At 32.9% G+C, this 15,989-nt stretch overlaps 2 protein-coding genes across 2 annotated transcripts; one reads left to right on the top strand and one right to left on the bottom strand.

Moving 5' to 3' along the window:
* Positions 1–8,316: 8,316 nt before the first annotated feature.
* LOC106443568 (probable WRKY transcription factor 54) lies at positions 8,317–11,807 on the top strand. Its single transcript, XM_013885121.3, has 3 exons — positions 8,317–10,455; positions 10,826–10,930; positions 11,102–11,807. The coding sequence occupies exons 1-3, from the start codon at positions 10,073–10,075 to the stop codon at positions 11,634–11,636; spliced, it is 1,023 nt and encodes a 340-aa protein (XP_013740575.2). The 5' UTR covers positions 8,317–10,072; the 3' UTR covers positions 11,637–11,807.
* Positions 11,808–13,476: 1,669 nt separating this feature from the next.
* Positions 13,477–15,874, bottom strand: LOC106443569 (WRKY transcription factor 55). The gene is made up of 3 exons (XM_013885122.3): positions 15,151–15,874; positions 14,431–14,562; positions 13,477–13,965 (listed from the first exon to the last, which is right to left on the bottom strand). The coding sequence occupies exons 1-3, from the start codon at positions 15,570–15,572 to the stop codon at positions 13,614–13,616; spliced, it is 906 nt and encodes a 301-aa protein (XP_013740576.2). The 5' UTR covers positions 15,573–15,874; the 3' UTR covers positions 13,477–13,613.
* Positions 15,875–15,989: the final 115 nt, after the last annotated feature.

The following is a 15,989-nucleotide window of genomic DNA, read 5'->3' as shown; positions in this document are numbered from 1 at the left end:
ATATATTAATATATTTTTAATAAGCCATATATGAAAAGCACATCTTAAGCAGATCCATATATTCTAACTTATAAATTCAAAATTTTAGAATCCCAAATATTTTACTGAGTCCTAATTATACTTGAGAAACTGCAAATTATATTATCAAGAGCTAATCAAGTTATTTACAAAATAGTCATGTTGGTTAATCTGATTGATAAATGATAACTAATAATTAATAGTAACATTTCATATACATTCTTTTTGTAGTGAATCTTCTTAATCTATTCATTCATAGCGCTTATGCCATAAGAAAGATAATGCAACTGGTCGATGGCATGATACTACAAACAAACTTTAGACGACCTCTCATAAAGTCACATATCAACCATATGGTTGTGTAAAGATTCACATATTATTGTTATTTATAAGATTCGTGATCGTCACATATACTTAGGTAAAAAAGTAAAGCAGCATACAAAGTTTCATGGTCTCAGTGAACCAAAAAGATATAAGTGGGTGTGTGATTCATATAAGATTGATCCCAACTCAGATATAAAAAAGATTACGTCAAGTCCTCCTTCCTCTCGGAGCAGGACCACCATTGTCTGATTTTAAACAACCACAAGAAGAGCTTTAAAATGACGAATTTACCCCTGCCAATCTGTCATCTGACCGACCAGAGAGTAGCAGTGGCCAGTGGGCATGGAGTTTTGAACTTTCTTACACTGTGGGTCCTTTGTGTTGTGCTTGTTTCTTCATTCAAGAAGACGCGGTAAGTAAAAAAAAAGGGTCCTCCACCCGACCCGACACGAATCAACCCGGGTTCTATAGGTCTATTATGTCTAGCCTAGGACTGAGTGTAGCAGATTAGAGATGTTATTAGTTGGTCATATAAATTTGGTGAATGGGAAGGAATAATAGGACTGTGATAAGCTTCCAAGAAGTTTAGCCGCTCAGCTATTAGCTATAAGTCTACTATATATCTATCTTTAGGACTTAATGTGGCACATTAGAGCATGTTGTGAGTTGATTAGAGCGTAGTTTAGCAACTGGTGAGTCTCTCATTTATCGATCTTGTGGTTTGTTTCCTCATTATGACATGAAGCTTTTGGTGGTGCACATTCCACCAAAAGTCATTCAGTTTTGTAGTTCTTTCAGAAGTGTTCCGAAAGAGTGATGAATGAAGGCTTCTTGGTCGGTGGTTTGGTCTGCAAGTTTTAACGCCCCATGCGAAGGGGCTTCAGGTCTTGCTCATTTGACAAGTATAAAAGTTTCCGAGCTCTTAAGCTCAGCAATCTAAATCATTATCACAGCTCTCCTTATGTTCATATTGAAATAACAACATACGATTAAAAGCAAAATGGGTTCTCTTTTCTGATTAATTTTGGAGTGTATGAAATTTTCTTGTGTTATAACATTTGAGAAGACCCATAAAGGAACAAAAACTTATTCAGCTTCATCGCCAAAGATGCGATAAACAAACTTAGAAACAAGAAAGAAAGAAAAAAAGAAAAAAACTCAGAGTTTGTCAGTGAGAGTCTTTGATGATCTCTCTCACTCAGTTCTCTTCAGCTGCAGGTTTATCAATGAACGTCTTCTTTATCCAATCAAAAGGCTGTGAGATAGGCAAAGATTAATGTCAGCGAAGGAGAAAATAGTCAAAAGAGCTAAAGGGACCTACTAATCTCTTGATAACACAAAACCACAAGCTGAGAACATTGTCTGTGTCAGTAATGGATGTAAAGACTTAAACTTCAACAGAAAGATGGAAAACAACAAGTACACACACTAGTTCATGTCTCAGTCTAAAGAAAAAGTAGGAATCAACCAACCATCCTAAAGATAATGATCATATGAATTGGATTCACCATAAAGTTACCGCCTTTATGAATAAACATGTAACGATTTTGAAAGTGTTAACGCATGAAATCATCATTTCTCCGTCCAATTGAAAAGGCAAGAGATCCAGAGAAGGAGGCAAGTTGACGACTTACTTGGACGACCCAGATGGCGCCGGCTGCGGCGGCGATGCCCCATCCCGCGGCGGCTTGGATATCCACCGATTGGATCTTTGGCTTCAAGGACTTGAGTGCACCTCCTCCTCCTCCTGGCATAACTGCTTCGATCTCTCTCTCTCTCTATCGAATCAACTTTAGCCCCACAAAGATCCTTAAAACGAAATGACGATCGATTATCAATGCAGACGAATGTTTCCCCCCCATTAAAAGGGACTTCTTTCGACACGCTACTTTTCACACTGGCTGCCGTCCTACGTGTGAAAACTTGAACAACGTGCCGTTTATGCTGTTTTCGTTGTTTTCCCAAAATGCTGAAACCCAGACCCGATCCAAACCCAAATGACTTATCTTAAAAATGTGACAACTCAAAAAAAATTGAAATAAATCTGATACATAATTTTTACATAACAAAACCTAAACAATATTTAATTTCTTATTTTGATTCAACTATGAAATACTTAAAATTGGATCTTAATTAAATTTTTTTTGACAAAGTTATAACATTTACCCTTAAACTATTATTAACCAAATCCAACCCAAACTCAAACTATTATTATCCAAATCCGACCCAAACTTCTATAAAGTCCAAAAGGGACTAGAAAACTTCATCCCAGTTCCAATTCAAATTGATCCCAAGAGTTCCATTTCCTTGATGATCAACTTTAAACCACCTCTCACACATAAAAATGGACCAGCATTCGCTTTTAGAAAAAACAAAAAGAGGTATATCAATATCCAAACCCCCACCAACAACCAAAAGCATCATTCTACATTAAAGAACCAAGCTTCTCATTGCTCTTTCTTGGATCAACAGCTCCTTTAAACTTCCCAATCCTAGTCTCATAGGTATTGCGCACATCAATCACTACCTGAAACATTCTCTCCAAGAGTAAACAAAGACACAAGATCTTGACTGAATCTTTTTTGCTAGCAAGGTAGTTGAAAAGAGATCTCGCAGTTTCTGGATCACTGATCAGTTCATTCCATTCTTCAGGACTCACATAAGTTCCAACTCTTTCAATTGGCGACACACTCGGCATTCCAAGCGTAACAATCTACACACAAAGACATAACACTTGACAATCTACAAATACTCCAAGCCTACAAAAACTTCAAGGAAACGACGCTTGCTTGTCAAAGCAGCATCTCTCATCACTTCTTTTCATAAGGGGCATTTTAGTTCATGAGGAAGTTCCCCAACAGAACATGTTGTTGACGGTAATCTTTCCATTTGCCTCTTAAACGCATCCCTGAATTTTGTTAAATTGATACAAAACATTCAATATTATGTAAAATAAAGTAGCATATGACAACATCTCAAATGTTTATTTAGCTGATAACGTACTCATTTGGTTTCAAAACTGCAACTGCACCACTTGCCACCAGCATAAACTTGGGGATACCAGTAGGTGGTTTGATCCTCTTAACATCACAGTTAGGGTCGCCATTTGTGGGGCAATGCTGAATAAAATGTCCTGAGTTAAAAAAAAAAACTGATGCGCAGAAGGATGTGAAAGCTCCTTGAAACAGATGAATCCAAAAACCAGTGAGAATACCACCCTGATGGACGAATCCTACTCATTATTTTTCTATTCATTTCTATTCGTATTTTAATGGTCATCAGTTAGAATCGTAGTGATATAGAGTTGATATTGTATACACGTGAATACTTAATGCCAAAAAAATTTATAAATAAGATTTTGGATTTGTAAAACTTTATTATTTGTTAAGGTGAACTCTGTAAGATATTTGTGCTGTTTGACCATGCCGTACAGCCCATACACGGAGTAGCTCATATGGTCTTCTTTTGAATGAAAAACCATGAGACCAAAGGCTTATTAATTTCCTAGTACAACATCTTTCTGCCAACGATTTGAAAGTAATAACATTTAGTCACAAGCTAGAATGATGCAAGATACTAATATGTTACTGAACCAGCGAGTTAAACTAAAAGCTTTTTTCAAAAAAGTACACCATAAAAGCTTAGCAAGGAAAAAGTTGAAAACGTTAGGCTTTTACAAAAGATTACAAATAACTCTTAATTGATATTCAAACCTATAGAAAAGAACCAATATCTGATACAAAAGATAATTTTAACTAGCCAAACCCATTGAATTAGCTTAGAAGAAACAAACACAGACGAGAAATCGATACTACATTTCACCAACTTCCATTTCAATAGCTGCCAGAGATCGATGGTAGTAAAAGAGATCTGTAACCCCCATGTTCGTCAAGGAGATAATACCTGGTGAGAGGTTGGCTTCAGAGAGAATGTGTCCCTCATGTTTGCTCAGCGAAAGTATTAACGACATGAGCATCACAAAACCTGAAGTTCAGAGCAGGAAGTGCAATGCAGTTTCTTTGGCTAACTCTGATGAATCTCTCTTCATGATCTCTGTAAAATTCATAAACTTTGCAGAGATCAGATCAAGATCGAAGAAAAAGTATACAAATGGAACTGAAACTGAAAATGAGATGATACCTGAAAGTTATTGAATTCAGGCTTAGGGATCATGTCATTGAACTTCCTCATGTCTGCCCATGGCCCATCTCCAACACTGACTAAAACAATCGACAAAGCATATGAGCTGCAACGTCTGGAGAATTAGCTCGTGGAAAAACAGAGTTTTGGACCGTTTATTCATTCTATAATGTTGTCAGTTGGAACCAATAAGAAGTACAAAATTAAGTTCTTGAAATTATGTGGCATGTACAGTTAATTAATAGCGTGCTACGTACGATAATGGCTGCATGTTGATTTGATTAAAGAAAGTCCAAATTGGTTAAATACTGCTTCTAAACCCTACAGTTTTTTTTTTGAAAAAGTTCTAAATCCTATACTGATCTCAGATATAACGATTAATATAATACGGGTAGACTAATTAGTATCAGAACTGTAGTTGATAAATTTAAAATTTTTCATAATCGGCACAACTAGAATATACATACGCTTTTCTATATGTTTTTGGGAGTCATGTCTTGTAATTTAGGAGTCGCTTTTCAGTTTAAAGACCTTCTGGATCCATATGAAGACACGTTGGTTGAACATAAACAACTAGATGATATGTGTGTGTGTGTGTGTTTTTGTCAGTGTGTGAGTAATTTCCACAACTATTAAGGTTGAAATTTAAATTTAGATTTAATACTGAAAAAAACACAAGCACTAAAAGCAGAAAAAACGGTAGCTAGCAAAATATTAAAATAACTAGCTAGAGACATGCACCTCTACGCATAGACAATGGCAAAATCGCTAGGTACAAACAATTTGGTTGATGGAAACGAAACGAAATATAAAGAGAGTTTTAGATTTGAGTAGTCATCGCTAAATGGTATTTGGTTCGAAACAATTACATTAACATCTCAAACTCAAGAGGCTGCCGTTCGTGTAAGACTAGGGGAAAGTAATTAAGATATAAAGCAGAAGTATTAGTAAATAATGATAATGGCTACATAACTATGAGTTGGGTCTAGCTGAATTATCGAGATATTACCTTTTTATAAGTTTTTATTGCTGTTGTATTTTAATATTGAAACAATATAAAATTATTTAATGCCAGAAGTGGCCTTTTACCATCATTTTCTTTCTTTTGGCTTGATGCTTATTAGTTAATTATTCTTAATATTAAAAATTATCCGATTGGCCGGGTATTTGCACGAGATAGATTCAACTTACACATTAAAAAGCTATATGTTCCATTTAAATTTCATTATAATATTTTTTAGGTTCTTGACAGATCATTATCCAGATTCCAGAGTAGCCTTTAACGATGTGTAGCAGTCCTTTAATCGAGGCATCTTGATTAACTATTTATAGAACACCCCAGCTTAAGAGTATACACTAGACACAAAATTGACATATTTTATAACCTTTTTTTCTTTTTCTTTTTTGTAACATGACATATTTTATAACCATTTGTCATTTGTCAAGAAAACTTCCCTAATCACCGTTGACCTTTCTCACATCATCCCGGGAAGAAAACAATGTTTTAGCTGTTTTATATTGATATTCAAAGTCATAAACATTTAATATAACCAGTGTCTTGATGTGACAATCTGTCAATCTCTACATGATTAATAAGTTGAGATACAAACAATTTGACTGTATTTATATCTTGCACAAGCTGCACAACTAATGAAGGTGGAATATATTTTACTCCAAATTACGTTGCCAAGTTGCCAATCAAGTTAAACTCTGCATATTGTATATTTACTTTTGTTCTTATTCAAACAATAGAAAAGTTAGTCATTGTTTCATTCAGTTTTGAGAGACTAACTCTGTTTCTTTATTTTTCCTCATTTTCTCTAATTTCTACTTTTTATTTTACTCCAAAAGTTATCAATCACATTCGAAAAGAAATGGTGAGGTTGACTGAGCTCAAACGAAGAAGTGAAATTGGTTGCCGGGACATCTACAAATATACATAAAAGTTAAAACGAATAGTTTCAATTTAGCATGTTTTTGTAAAGGGTTTTCTCAAAAAAAAGGTTTTGTAAAGTTTGAAATATTTCTAAATATAGTTGAAAAAGTAAGTGTGTACTCCCAACTCTAGAAATTAATAAGCAACACATGGATTTGACTTGTGCAATTTGATTTTGCGAGTAGATGCACGGATGTGGACTCAATTTATTGTGACTCCGAGGAGTAGTGGCACCTGCCCCCTCAGTGCCCTCATAATATCTCAATCACAAATCAAATTTTCAAACAAAATTTTTACCTTTAACTATTTAATTTTGTTTTACACGTCAATAAAATAATCTAACTCAACCAACTAAATTAACTCATTTTATATTACTGTTTCGGTATTACCAAAATGAAATAACTATGGTCATATTATTAGTACAAATTTAGTAGAATGAAACTTTTATGGTATGGTCTATATGCTATGTCTCTGATCAGAATAATAGTGTAGCACAAGCAATTGCAGAAAGCGTGGTTACAGGGGCTCGCTCACAATCGTATGTTGGGTCTGGGGGCCCTTTGTGGCTGCAGCAACTTATTCAGCAAGAGGCAGGAAACTAAGCCTCTTTTTCCTCTGTTCTCTGGTGGTCTTAAGTTGTCCCCATTTTTTATAGCTCTTTTATAAGAGTGCTGTGGTACCTACTGGTACTTGTAATTTTCTCAGTTTGTTTTTTTATTCCTCTGTCTTTGCAGTAACATTGTCTTTTTGGACTTTCAAATTAATGAAAACTCAGTGTTAAAAAAAAAAAACTTTTATGGTATTAAAAGAAGTGACTTTTAAAAAATTAATAAATAAAAGAGGTGACTTCTACAAACATTTCAATGGTTATCTGTAAATAGTTAACTCCGACATTTTTATTTTGGCTAAAATTCGTATATGGTTATTAATAAATTCGTATGTACTTCCAAAATGATCAGAACCAAGCAAGCAGCAGGGTGACATCCAGCTCTTGGCTCACTGCGATCCTATGCAAAATGTGTTGGTGTGTTATTCAAGATTGGTATCAGTTTTGCATTCCTACATTTTGATGTGTTTTGCTTTTGTATTTGGTGCTGTTTAGTTGCTTTTATTTTATCTACCATTTGTTTTCATTGTAAAATCTGTCACAAATTAAAATGGTATAAAATTTAACATTCATACCAAAAAAAAAGTTGTTTGTAGCCTTTAAAGCTCTCTTTTTAGTTTTTACCAAAATGATACAAAAACAATTTTTAATGTGTTTTACAAATATTTTATAAAAATAAAATAAGACTACTTTATTATACTGAGATTGATCTTGATTACTACCTTTAGATCCTAAGAGCAACTTTAATGGTAAGATACTCATTAAGTATCTTATTCATATAATATTATTAGTTTTTGTAAAAATTAAGTTAAAAACTATAAAAATTTTGTTATCTCCAATGATAGATATCCATTGAGTTTCTTATCATTATAATAATAATATTATTATTATTTTATTTAATATTTATTAATATAAATTAGTTTAGGAAAATATTTTAAAAACTTATCGTAAACTAAAATATGATAAAACAGTTACAATATTTAAATAACACAAAACAAACATAAATTACATAACAACTTATAAAAACAAAACCTATAAAAATGATAAAACAAAATATCAAACGACAATCAAAATTATATTTAACTAAGCTTTAATCTTCACTTGATAATGTGCCAATTTTTTGCCATAATTACACATAATTATTTTTATATCTCAAATCTTAGTAATTTTTTTTTTCAAAATTTATATTCCCTTCGTTCCCAAAAATAAGATTCTCTAGAGTAATCACACTTATTAAGAATTTAATAAATGTTTATAATTTAATTTATTTTTTGCTTTATTATACACTTTCCAATAACCGTCCACCAATAAAATTTAATCAATTTATATATTTTCAATTAATATTTCTTAAAAGTATAAAAAAATACCTTAACAATACATAAATCTATCGTTGTGGAACAATAAAAAAATTTTACTTTCGGGAATGGATGGAGTTGTTTTTAGTACTATTATATATATTAATTAAAAGCCTAATATACTGTTATTGTATTAAACTTTAATCATTTCAATTTAAATTAGTATTAATATATAATTTTAACCTATGAATAATGGATCTTGTTATATATATAATTTTATTTTAAGATTTATATAAAATTGTAAAAATATTTTTAATATCATATAAAGTAATAATGGAAGTTTAAAGTATAGGTGTTTTTATTTTGTTAATAGTAATTTTACCAAATTACATGATGAAATGTGTCACGTTCATGAGTTTTAAAAAATTTCTAAGGGATCAACCTTGATAGTACCTCGTAGGGTTTCTCAACAAAATTAAATAATTAAGTAATATTTAAGAAGGGAGAGAGAGTGTAGAATTGATAAACGATTCTTCCTAAATGAACTGTCAAAACCATTTGAGAGACTACTTAGGCATTTACTTCTCTTTAATTGGTACACCTGTTATAAAATAATTAATTATAATTATAGAATTAAACTATGAATATAATAATTTAAAGAAACTAATGTTAAGAAACTTACTAATGCAAATGCTAAGAGCCATTCTTAACTATTTTTAGTTAAAAGTTAATAGACGTTTTTTTATATTCCGCTAAGAATCCGACTCTAAGAACCTCTCCATTAATCATGCTCTAACCCCTCTTCTCTAAGCTTTGATTCTAGTCCTATTCATCTAACTTTTATGTTTTCATTTTATTACATTTTTTTTAGGAAACTCATTTACATTCTCGTGTTGGAGTTGCTCTAATAAAGCGGTCTTACCACAACTGGTAAATTTGTATTATAACATTTAGTTTTAGTAGTTAATCTATCCATTACAAAATTTAAAGGTTCAAACCATGAGAATATTCGTGGGTTTCGTAATGAATCCTTCTACTTTTGTAAATGTATGACACTACACAGTACACACATGAGTCATGACACATATCAATAATTGGTCATACGGAAATGCCCTAGCATCAAAAGTTATTTCGGTTGAAAACTATCTTACTCAATAACTCTAAAATAAAGATTTTGGTGGTTGGTCCTGATAATATCTTGTCAACATGTCTCCTTTTTTTATATCCTCTTGAAAGTGATTTCATGCCAATGAAAACAAGTTGATTGTCAAGTTATAAAAATATTAACATTTTAATATAACAAAACTAAGGAGTAAGCATATTTAAACCTAACCAAGTTGTTTGAGATAGTTTTCATGGCATTAAATAAAGGACACAAGGGGTAGTAAAAAGAAAATAAAGGAGACAAGGTGAAAAAAAAAACAGGCACCAAAGCCCTTAAACGTGCTACGGTGATGGATGACGTCATCCCAACTCATCATCGTGACATCAGCAGAGCTCTGGTGAGCCAATGGGAGTGTAAATAACCCGTCTCTTTCCCATTATACCCTTGAACCCCTAAATAATTCATAAGCAAGTTTTATCATATTCCTATTATACCCTCCACACCATTTATATATCTCTCTCTTTCTCTATCGCCTCTCTTTCTTAATCATCTTCCTCTGATTATTTTTTCATCTTCAAAGTTCAAATCATCATACCAAAAAAAACCTAAAAGAAATCACATATACATTATATCCTTGTACCAAAAATATGGACTCAGATAGTAACAATACCAAATCCATTAAGAGAAACGTTGTGGACCAACTTGTTGAAGGCTACGAATCCGCTACTCAGCTTCAGCTTCTCCTCTCTCATCAACAATCTAATCACCACATCGATCAGACTCGTATTGTTTCAGGAGATCCGGATCCAGTTAATGAGCTCATGGATAAGATCTTGGATTCTTTCCACAAAACCATATCGGTTCTTGATTCTTTTGACCAAGTCGCCAACGTCTCCGTCGTCCTTGAGGGTTCACGGAATGCTTCATGCGGCGATGATTCAACTCCGGCAAGTTGCAACGGTGGAGATTCGGGCGATAGTAGAAAGAGACTTGGAGTTGGTAAAAGTAAAAGAGGATGCTACACTAGAAAGTAAGTGAAAAGTTGAATTCATATTATATATATTCTCATCCGTGTTTAATGATTTAATCTAATTTTTATGGGAATATTTTTTAAAACTTTTCATTACAAGTTGCTAATTTTGTCTGTGGATTCCATCATATATTGTGGTAAATGTTACATGACATGGTACTTGGACTTGGATCTGTTTCTCTTATCATGGAATAGTGATATAGATTGTATGAGTATGATTGATTGGATTGGACTAACCAGTTTTTTTTGTTTCAATTAGTGTTTGTAATTAGTATACTATTCACGGTGGATCTGTATTACAAGAACATATTAATTTGCCAAAATGGTTTAGACATTGATTAATAAATTTCTTACTTTTAACTATCTACAGAAAGAGATCACATACTTGGACTATGGAAGCTAGAAGAATTAATGAAGATATATATGCTTGGAGGAAATATGGACAAAAGCAGATTCTTAACTCCAAGTTCCCAAGGTCCTTTGTCCTTACTCCTCATGATAGATATATAATGCATATATACATGGTCAAATCATTTTCATCTTATAACGAGCATCCCAAACCAAGAATTTATCAATCTAATCTAGAATCTAGTACTTTGTTAATTCTGCAGTGGTCTAAATCATTGTACATTTTAATGTTTTCCAGAAGTTATTTTAGATGCACACACAAGCCAACACAAGGATGCAATGCAACAAAGCAAGTTCAGAAACATGAGCAAGACCCTTCTTTGTTTCAAATCACTTACATTGGCCACCATACATGTAACGTTAGTGATGAAACACAAGCAAAGACCGAGCCTCTTGATCTCGAAATAGTCATGGATTCGGACAATAATAAATTGGCAGCAACCATTTCTCAGGACCATGTGGATCCATATATACAAGAGCAAGGGAACGACATCAGTAGCCTGATCGGAGTAGGCGCAAGCATGGTGAAGGAGGAGGATTATAACAATGGTGATCAGAATAAAGACTATTGTGAGGGTTCTTCCACATATAGTGATTTGTCATTGGTTTGGCCAGACGTGATGATGTCTGATGATCGTCAACATCATCAGAATCACTTCTATCACGGTGAAGCTAGTACTACTACTTCTTATCAATTCTCTTTCATTGACAACGATCAATTCTCCTCCTTGTTTGATTCCTACTGCCCTTACGAAGGAACAAGTGCTATATGAACATCCGAATCCTGATTCATATATTGTAGTTAGGTTATAATATTTTCTCTTCCTCTCTCTTTGAATATGTTTAGTGGAATGTAATATTTTTGATGTATGTTTGTTATAATTCTGTTTCGACATTTCTATTGTTTCATTTTCTATGTTATAGTAAGTCTGATTCTTGACTAAGTAATTTTTTTCTTTCTCACATGTTCATCTTGGATAAATCATAGGTCGGCAGTAAAGGTGATACAATTTTGATTGAAGGATAGCCTATGAAACTTAATTAGAATATAAGCCAAGATCCAACTGCGACACTCCCACTAGACTATTGTTTTGCCTATTTGATTGTTAGTGTTTCTATAGTCGGATTCAATAATTTTTAATATATATGATATTGCGTAAATTAAGAGTGTAAAGAAACTTATCCATTCACATTGCGGCTACGAATGTTTGGTGGTAAATGGAAAAAAGAAGAGACAAATGCATCTCGCAGACTGTCGTGTTTTGTCTTTTTTTTTTGTTGTTGTTGCCCTTACATAACAATCACCCTATACATTAGGGCATTAATCAATGCTTGCCGCAACAATAAAACATAACCGTACATGAACCCTTTTATACAAAACTAAATCTATGTCACTCCTATGACGTACGGATCCTTGAAATTTTTTAACTTAACATAGATAAATCGATAAAAACTTACTAGATTTTATAGACATATTTAATAAAATTGTTCATAAATTAAACTAATTTTACGTGTGATAGTCAAGAAAGATTAGTTTTTTTTTTAAATAGTTCAGTAAATTAATTAATAAGATATATGAATCTTTTACACCAAAAAAAAAGATATATGAATCTTGGATCGGATATATACTTGATTGCGTTATATGATTGAGTCTTTCTTTTGTGTGTTTCAGAACCAAAAACTAAACTAAAAGATATGATTCATTCAATACCTTAAACATCTTTTACATGTCACACTATACTGTTATAAAATAATAGAGGATACAGTATCTTCTCTGTCGGCATAGCAAATGCACATGATAAACAAAAGGGCAAAACGAAGGCCCATGCATGATGAATAGTGATGGTGGAGGGACCAAAACATCCACTCGAATAGCTGATTTTGACACTGTTCAGACAATTTTACTAATTTGGATTCTTTAGTCTGAAAATAAGACAACAGCAAAAAGGAGGAAACACCAACAAGTTCATGCCAATTTCTGAGATATTGACAAAATAAAAATTTACCCCTAATTTTAATTTATTTTAAATAAAACGATAGTGCATTATTATTAAGAAAAAAAAGATAGTGCATTATTTCTGTAAGAAAATGTACCTTGTACTGAAAAAGTGTGCACAACATATTATGAGATATTCTTATTACTGTCCCTTTTTCTTTGCGTCAGAAATTCTGATTTTACTTCATGTTCTATTTCAAAGTCAATTAAATCTCTTTAAACTAAAATTGAAATGATTTTGCTAAAAACAAAATTTGATGAAATGAGCTCCTTTAGGAGATTTGTATGGAAATAGGGACCTTTAAAAAATATCATGGAAAATAAGTTCTTAAAATCTTTATGTAAATAGTATTTTGTGACTAAAACGAAATATCGAAACCCTAACACTATTTTTTATCAATTTGAAGTACTGGCATTGGCAAAAAATGTTGTCAGCACCTTAAAACAATTGATTTTTCTAATGATTACATTTTCTTTTAAAGCGTAAATTTGAAAATATATGCTAATTTGTATAATTATGTTGAGAACGATAAGAAAACTATGGAAATAATTTAAATACAGGGTTGAAACAACCCCATTTAGTAACAAAACACTTCCAAATTTTGTAAAAAGCGAACTAATTTAAAAGAATTGGTTTCCCATTAGATCCCAAACTAGAATCACGTGTAATATACAAAACTTAAATAATTAATAAATTAAATTAAACATGTCCTTTTTCTGTAGATATATATATGAATGATATGTCTCCGGTATCCTATTTGTCTCCGTCTCCGTCTTCTGACCTCTGGTAACAGTGATGATGATGAGGTGGATCATTGCAAGGAAATATGAAATCCATGTTGGCCCCAATACCGCAGCTACCGAGCATCATAGCTTCGGCCATGTCGAAAAAGGGACCATAGTCAACGGGATGGCTAGTTGTGGTTGTAGTTGTGATTAGAGCGGTGGGGGCAGTAGCAGAAGCGGTGGGAGCGGTTGAGTAGATGTGGCAAGTGTGTGAGCCACGGTAAGTGACTCGAAAGGTGAAGGGATCGTCGTTGAGGCGTTGGACTTGCTTCTTGGCTGGACAATTGTATAACTTTTGGTGGGTGCATCTATAGTACGCCCTGAATAATCATTTAAATAGGTATATATTTGTTTTAATTTCTTTATATATGATTAGACATTTTCGTTGCTAAAAAAAAAGATTAGGACATAATTTCAACCTATTCCAATGATATGATAAGCAAATAGCTGTTTGATAAATTTAGAAAAAGGATTTGTATGATTGATGATTTGTATGATTTGATAACGAGACCTAAGAACGATGTATTACTTTATAACATCAAAGTTTCAACTTTCAACTAATAATATGGTTCTTTGGTCATTCTAATATAAACTTGGTGATTAAGAGACTGATTACAACATGTTGATGTGATCTAAATGTGTATTTCTTGGTTAGTTAACTAACTAAAGGAACACCTTTTTGTGACCTTGATAGTTTCATCAACATGTTGACGATCAAAAGTATTATTCTAGAATTCGTTTTGGTCTGCAACTAAACTTGGGTTATTAGTAAAAAATTTATTTACCTAGGAAACTTTGAGTGAAGAATTTCCTTTTGGCCGTATTTACGCCAAGTATGGCTATCATCAGGTGGTAGATCTGTGTTTCCCGACCTTAACGCCGGCACCAACACCGTTTGTTCTTCTCCTTCGTTTTTCCTACGTACTCATTAGTACACACATGGGAATCGAACCTTAGTATATTTTATTTTCATTTAACAATTTGCCAAAATAACATATAATTATTTGAAAGTTTGAAACATGAATCGAATTCTTAAAAGATTTAGTCTAGTGAAAAATATTCAAGATTAGCTAGACTTGTTCTTGCTCTAACTTCTTTTATGAAAAAAAACCCTGTTAGAAGCGTTTTATGATTTTATCCAATATCACAATAATTAAATGGTCGACTTTTAAAAATCCCGGAATTTTATATTTCATTTTCTAAAACTGCCATCTAGATTTCTAAATATATCATGAACTTTAGGTCTAAGAATGAATGATTTTAGAATACCTTATATCCTTAAACTGAATGAGTTCTAAAAGCTTACGAAAGAGTCAAAAGTGATTTTAAAATAAAGTCTACAGTACACCTAAACTTTGTAGTATTACCCTTTTTAAAACCATTTCAAAGTCGTGGTATTTTTTTGAAACGAACACTTGGTTTCATTGTAATTTAATTTTACGGTATTAAAAAACTTATATCTTTTCTACCACAAAAGAAAAACACTACAATATTCTACTGTTTACCTTCTACGTTGCCTTGGCGTGGAGGAACCGCTACCGGAGCCACCTGATCTTTCCGTAGCCGTCAAATTTCTTCCGCCGTTACCATCAACGGCCATGAGCTGCCTTTGAGTCACGGCTTCGGTTCCATGAGATGACGTGGACCCACCATACCTTAACCAATACTCATGCATCAGATCATCCGGTTCAATCTGCATTAGCATCCGGTCTGAGCAAGAAGAGATCACCGGTTTGACTTGGTTCATTGTGGTCTCCGAGTTCCTGATCACAAGGACTATCTTCAACCGCTCTTTTGCATCATCAAATGTCTTTGTGATCTCGTCGAGAGAGGTGGACAGAGATTCCGGTGACTTTTCCTGTAAGCTTGACTTAAGCTCATCAACCAGTTTCAATCCGTGGAAGATAATTGACATTACCTCTTCCATTTGTAACTTAAGTTTTTTTTCGGGTATGAGTTAACACATATATTAGGGCATGTATATATAGACTAATATAAATAACGGTTAGTGCTAACAGTTAACTTCGATGTTGGTTCCAACTCTATTGAAATTCTTAACATGCAGATTATTCAAAGATTGTTATTGTTGTTTTCTTGAGACGACATCATTTTTTGCACAAAAAGTTTTTCTTTTATATACGGTTAATGTTACAGTGTTTATATTTTTGAAAGATCACCCGAGTTTGAAATGTTTTCCAACTAATGTCACAGATAGCTATATCATAAGTTACCGGAATACTATATAAATTACATGGAGCGAAACTCAAATATATATTTTCCACGTAATTATGATTTTGTTTAATAGAAGCTCCAATCCCGTGGGAGTGTTGTAGATGTGATCTTG

Source organism: Brassica napus, chromosome A3, assembly GCF_020379485.1.
Source record: "Brassica napus cultivar Da-Ae chromosome A3, Da-Ae, whole genome shotgun sequence".
Classification (NCBI taxonomy): domain Eukaryota; kingdom Viridiplantae; phylum Streptophyta; class Magnoliopsida; order Brassicales; family Brassicaceae; genus Brassica; species Brassica napus.
The sequence above is the reverse complement of the archived record's forward strand: the minus strand, read 5'-3'. Positions and strand labels throughout refer to the sequence as shown.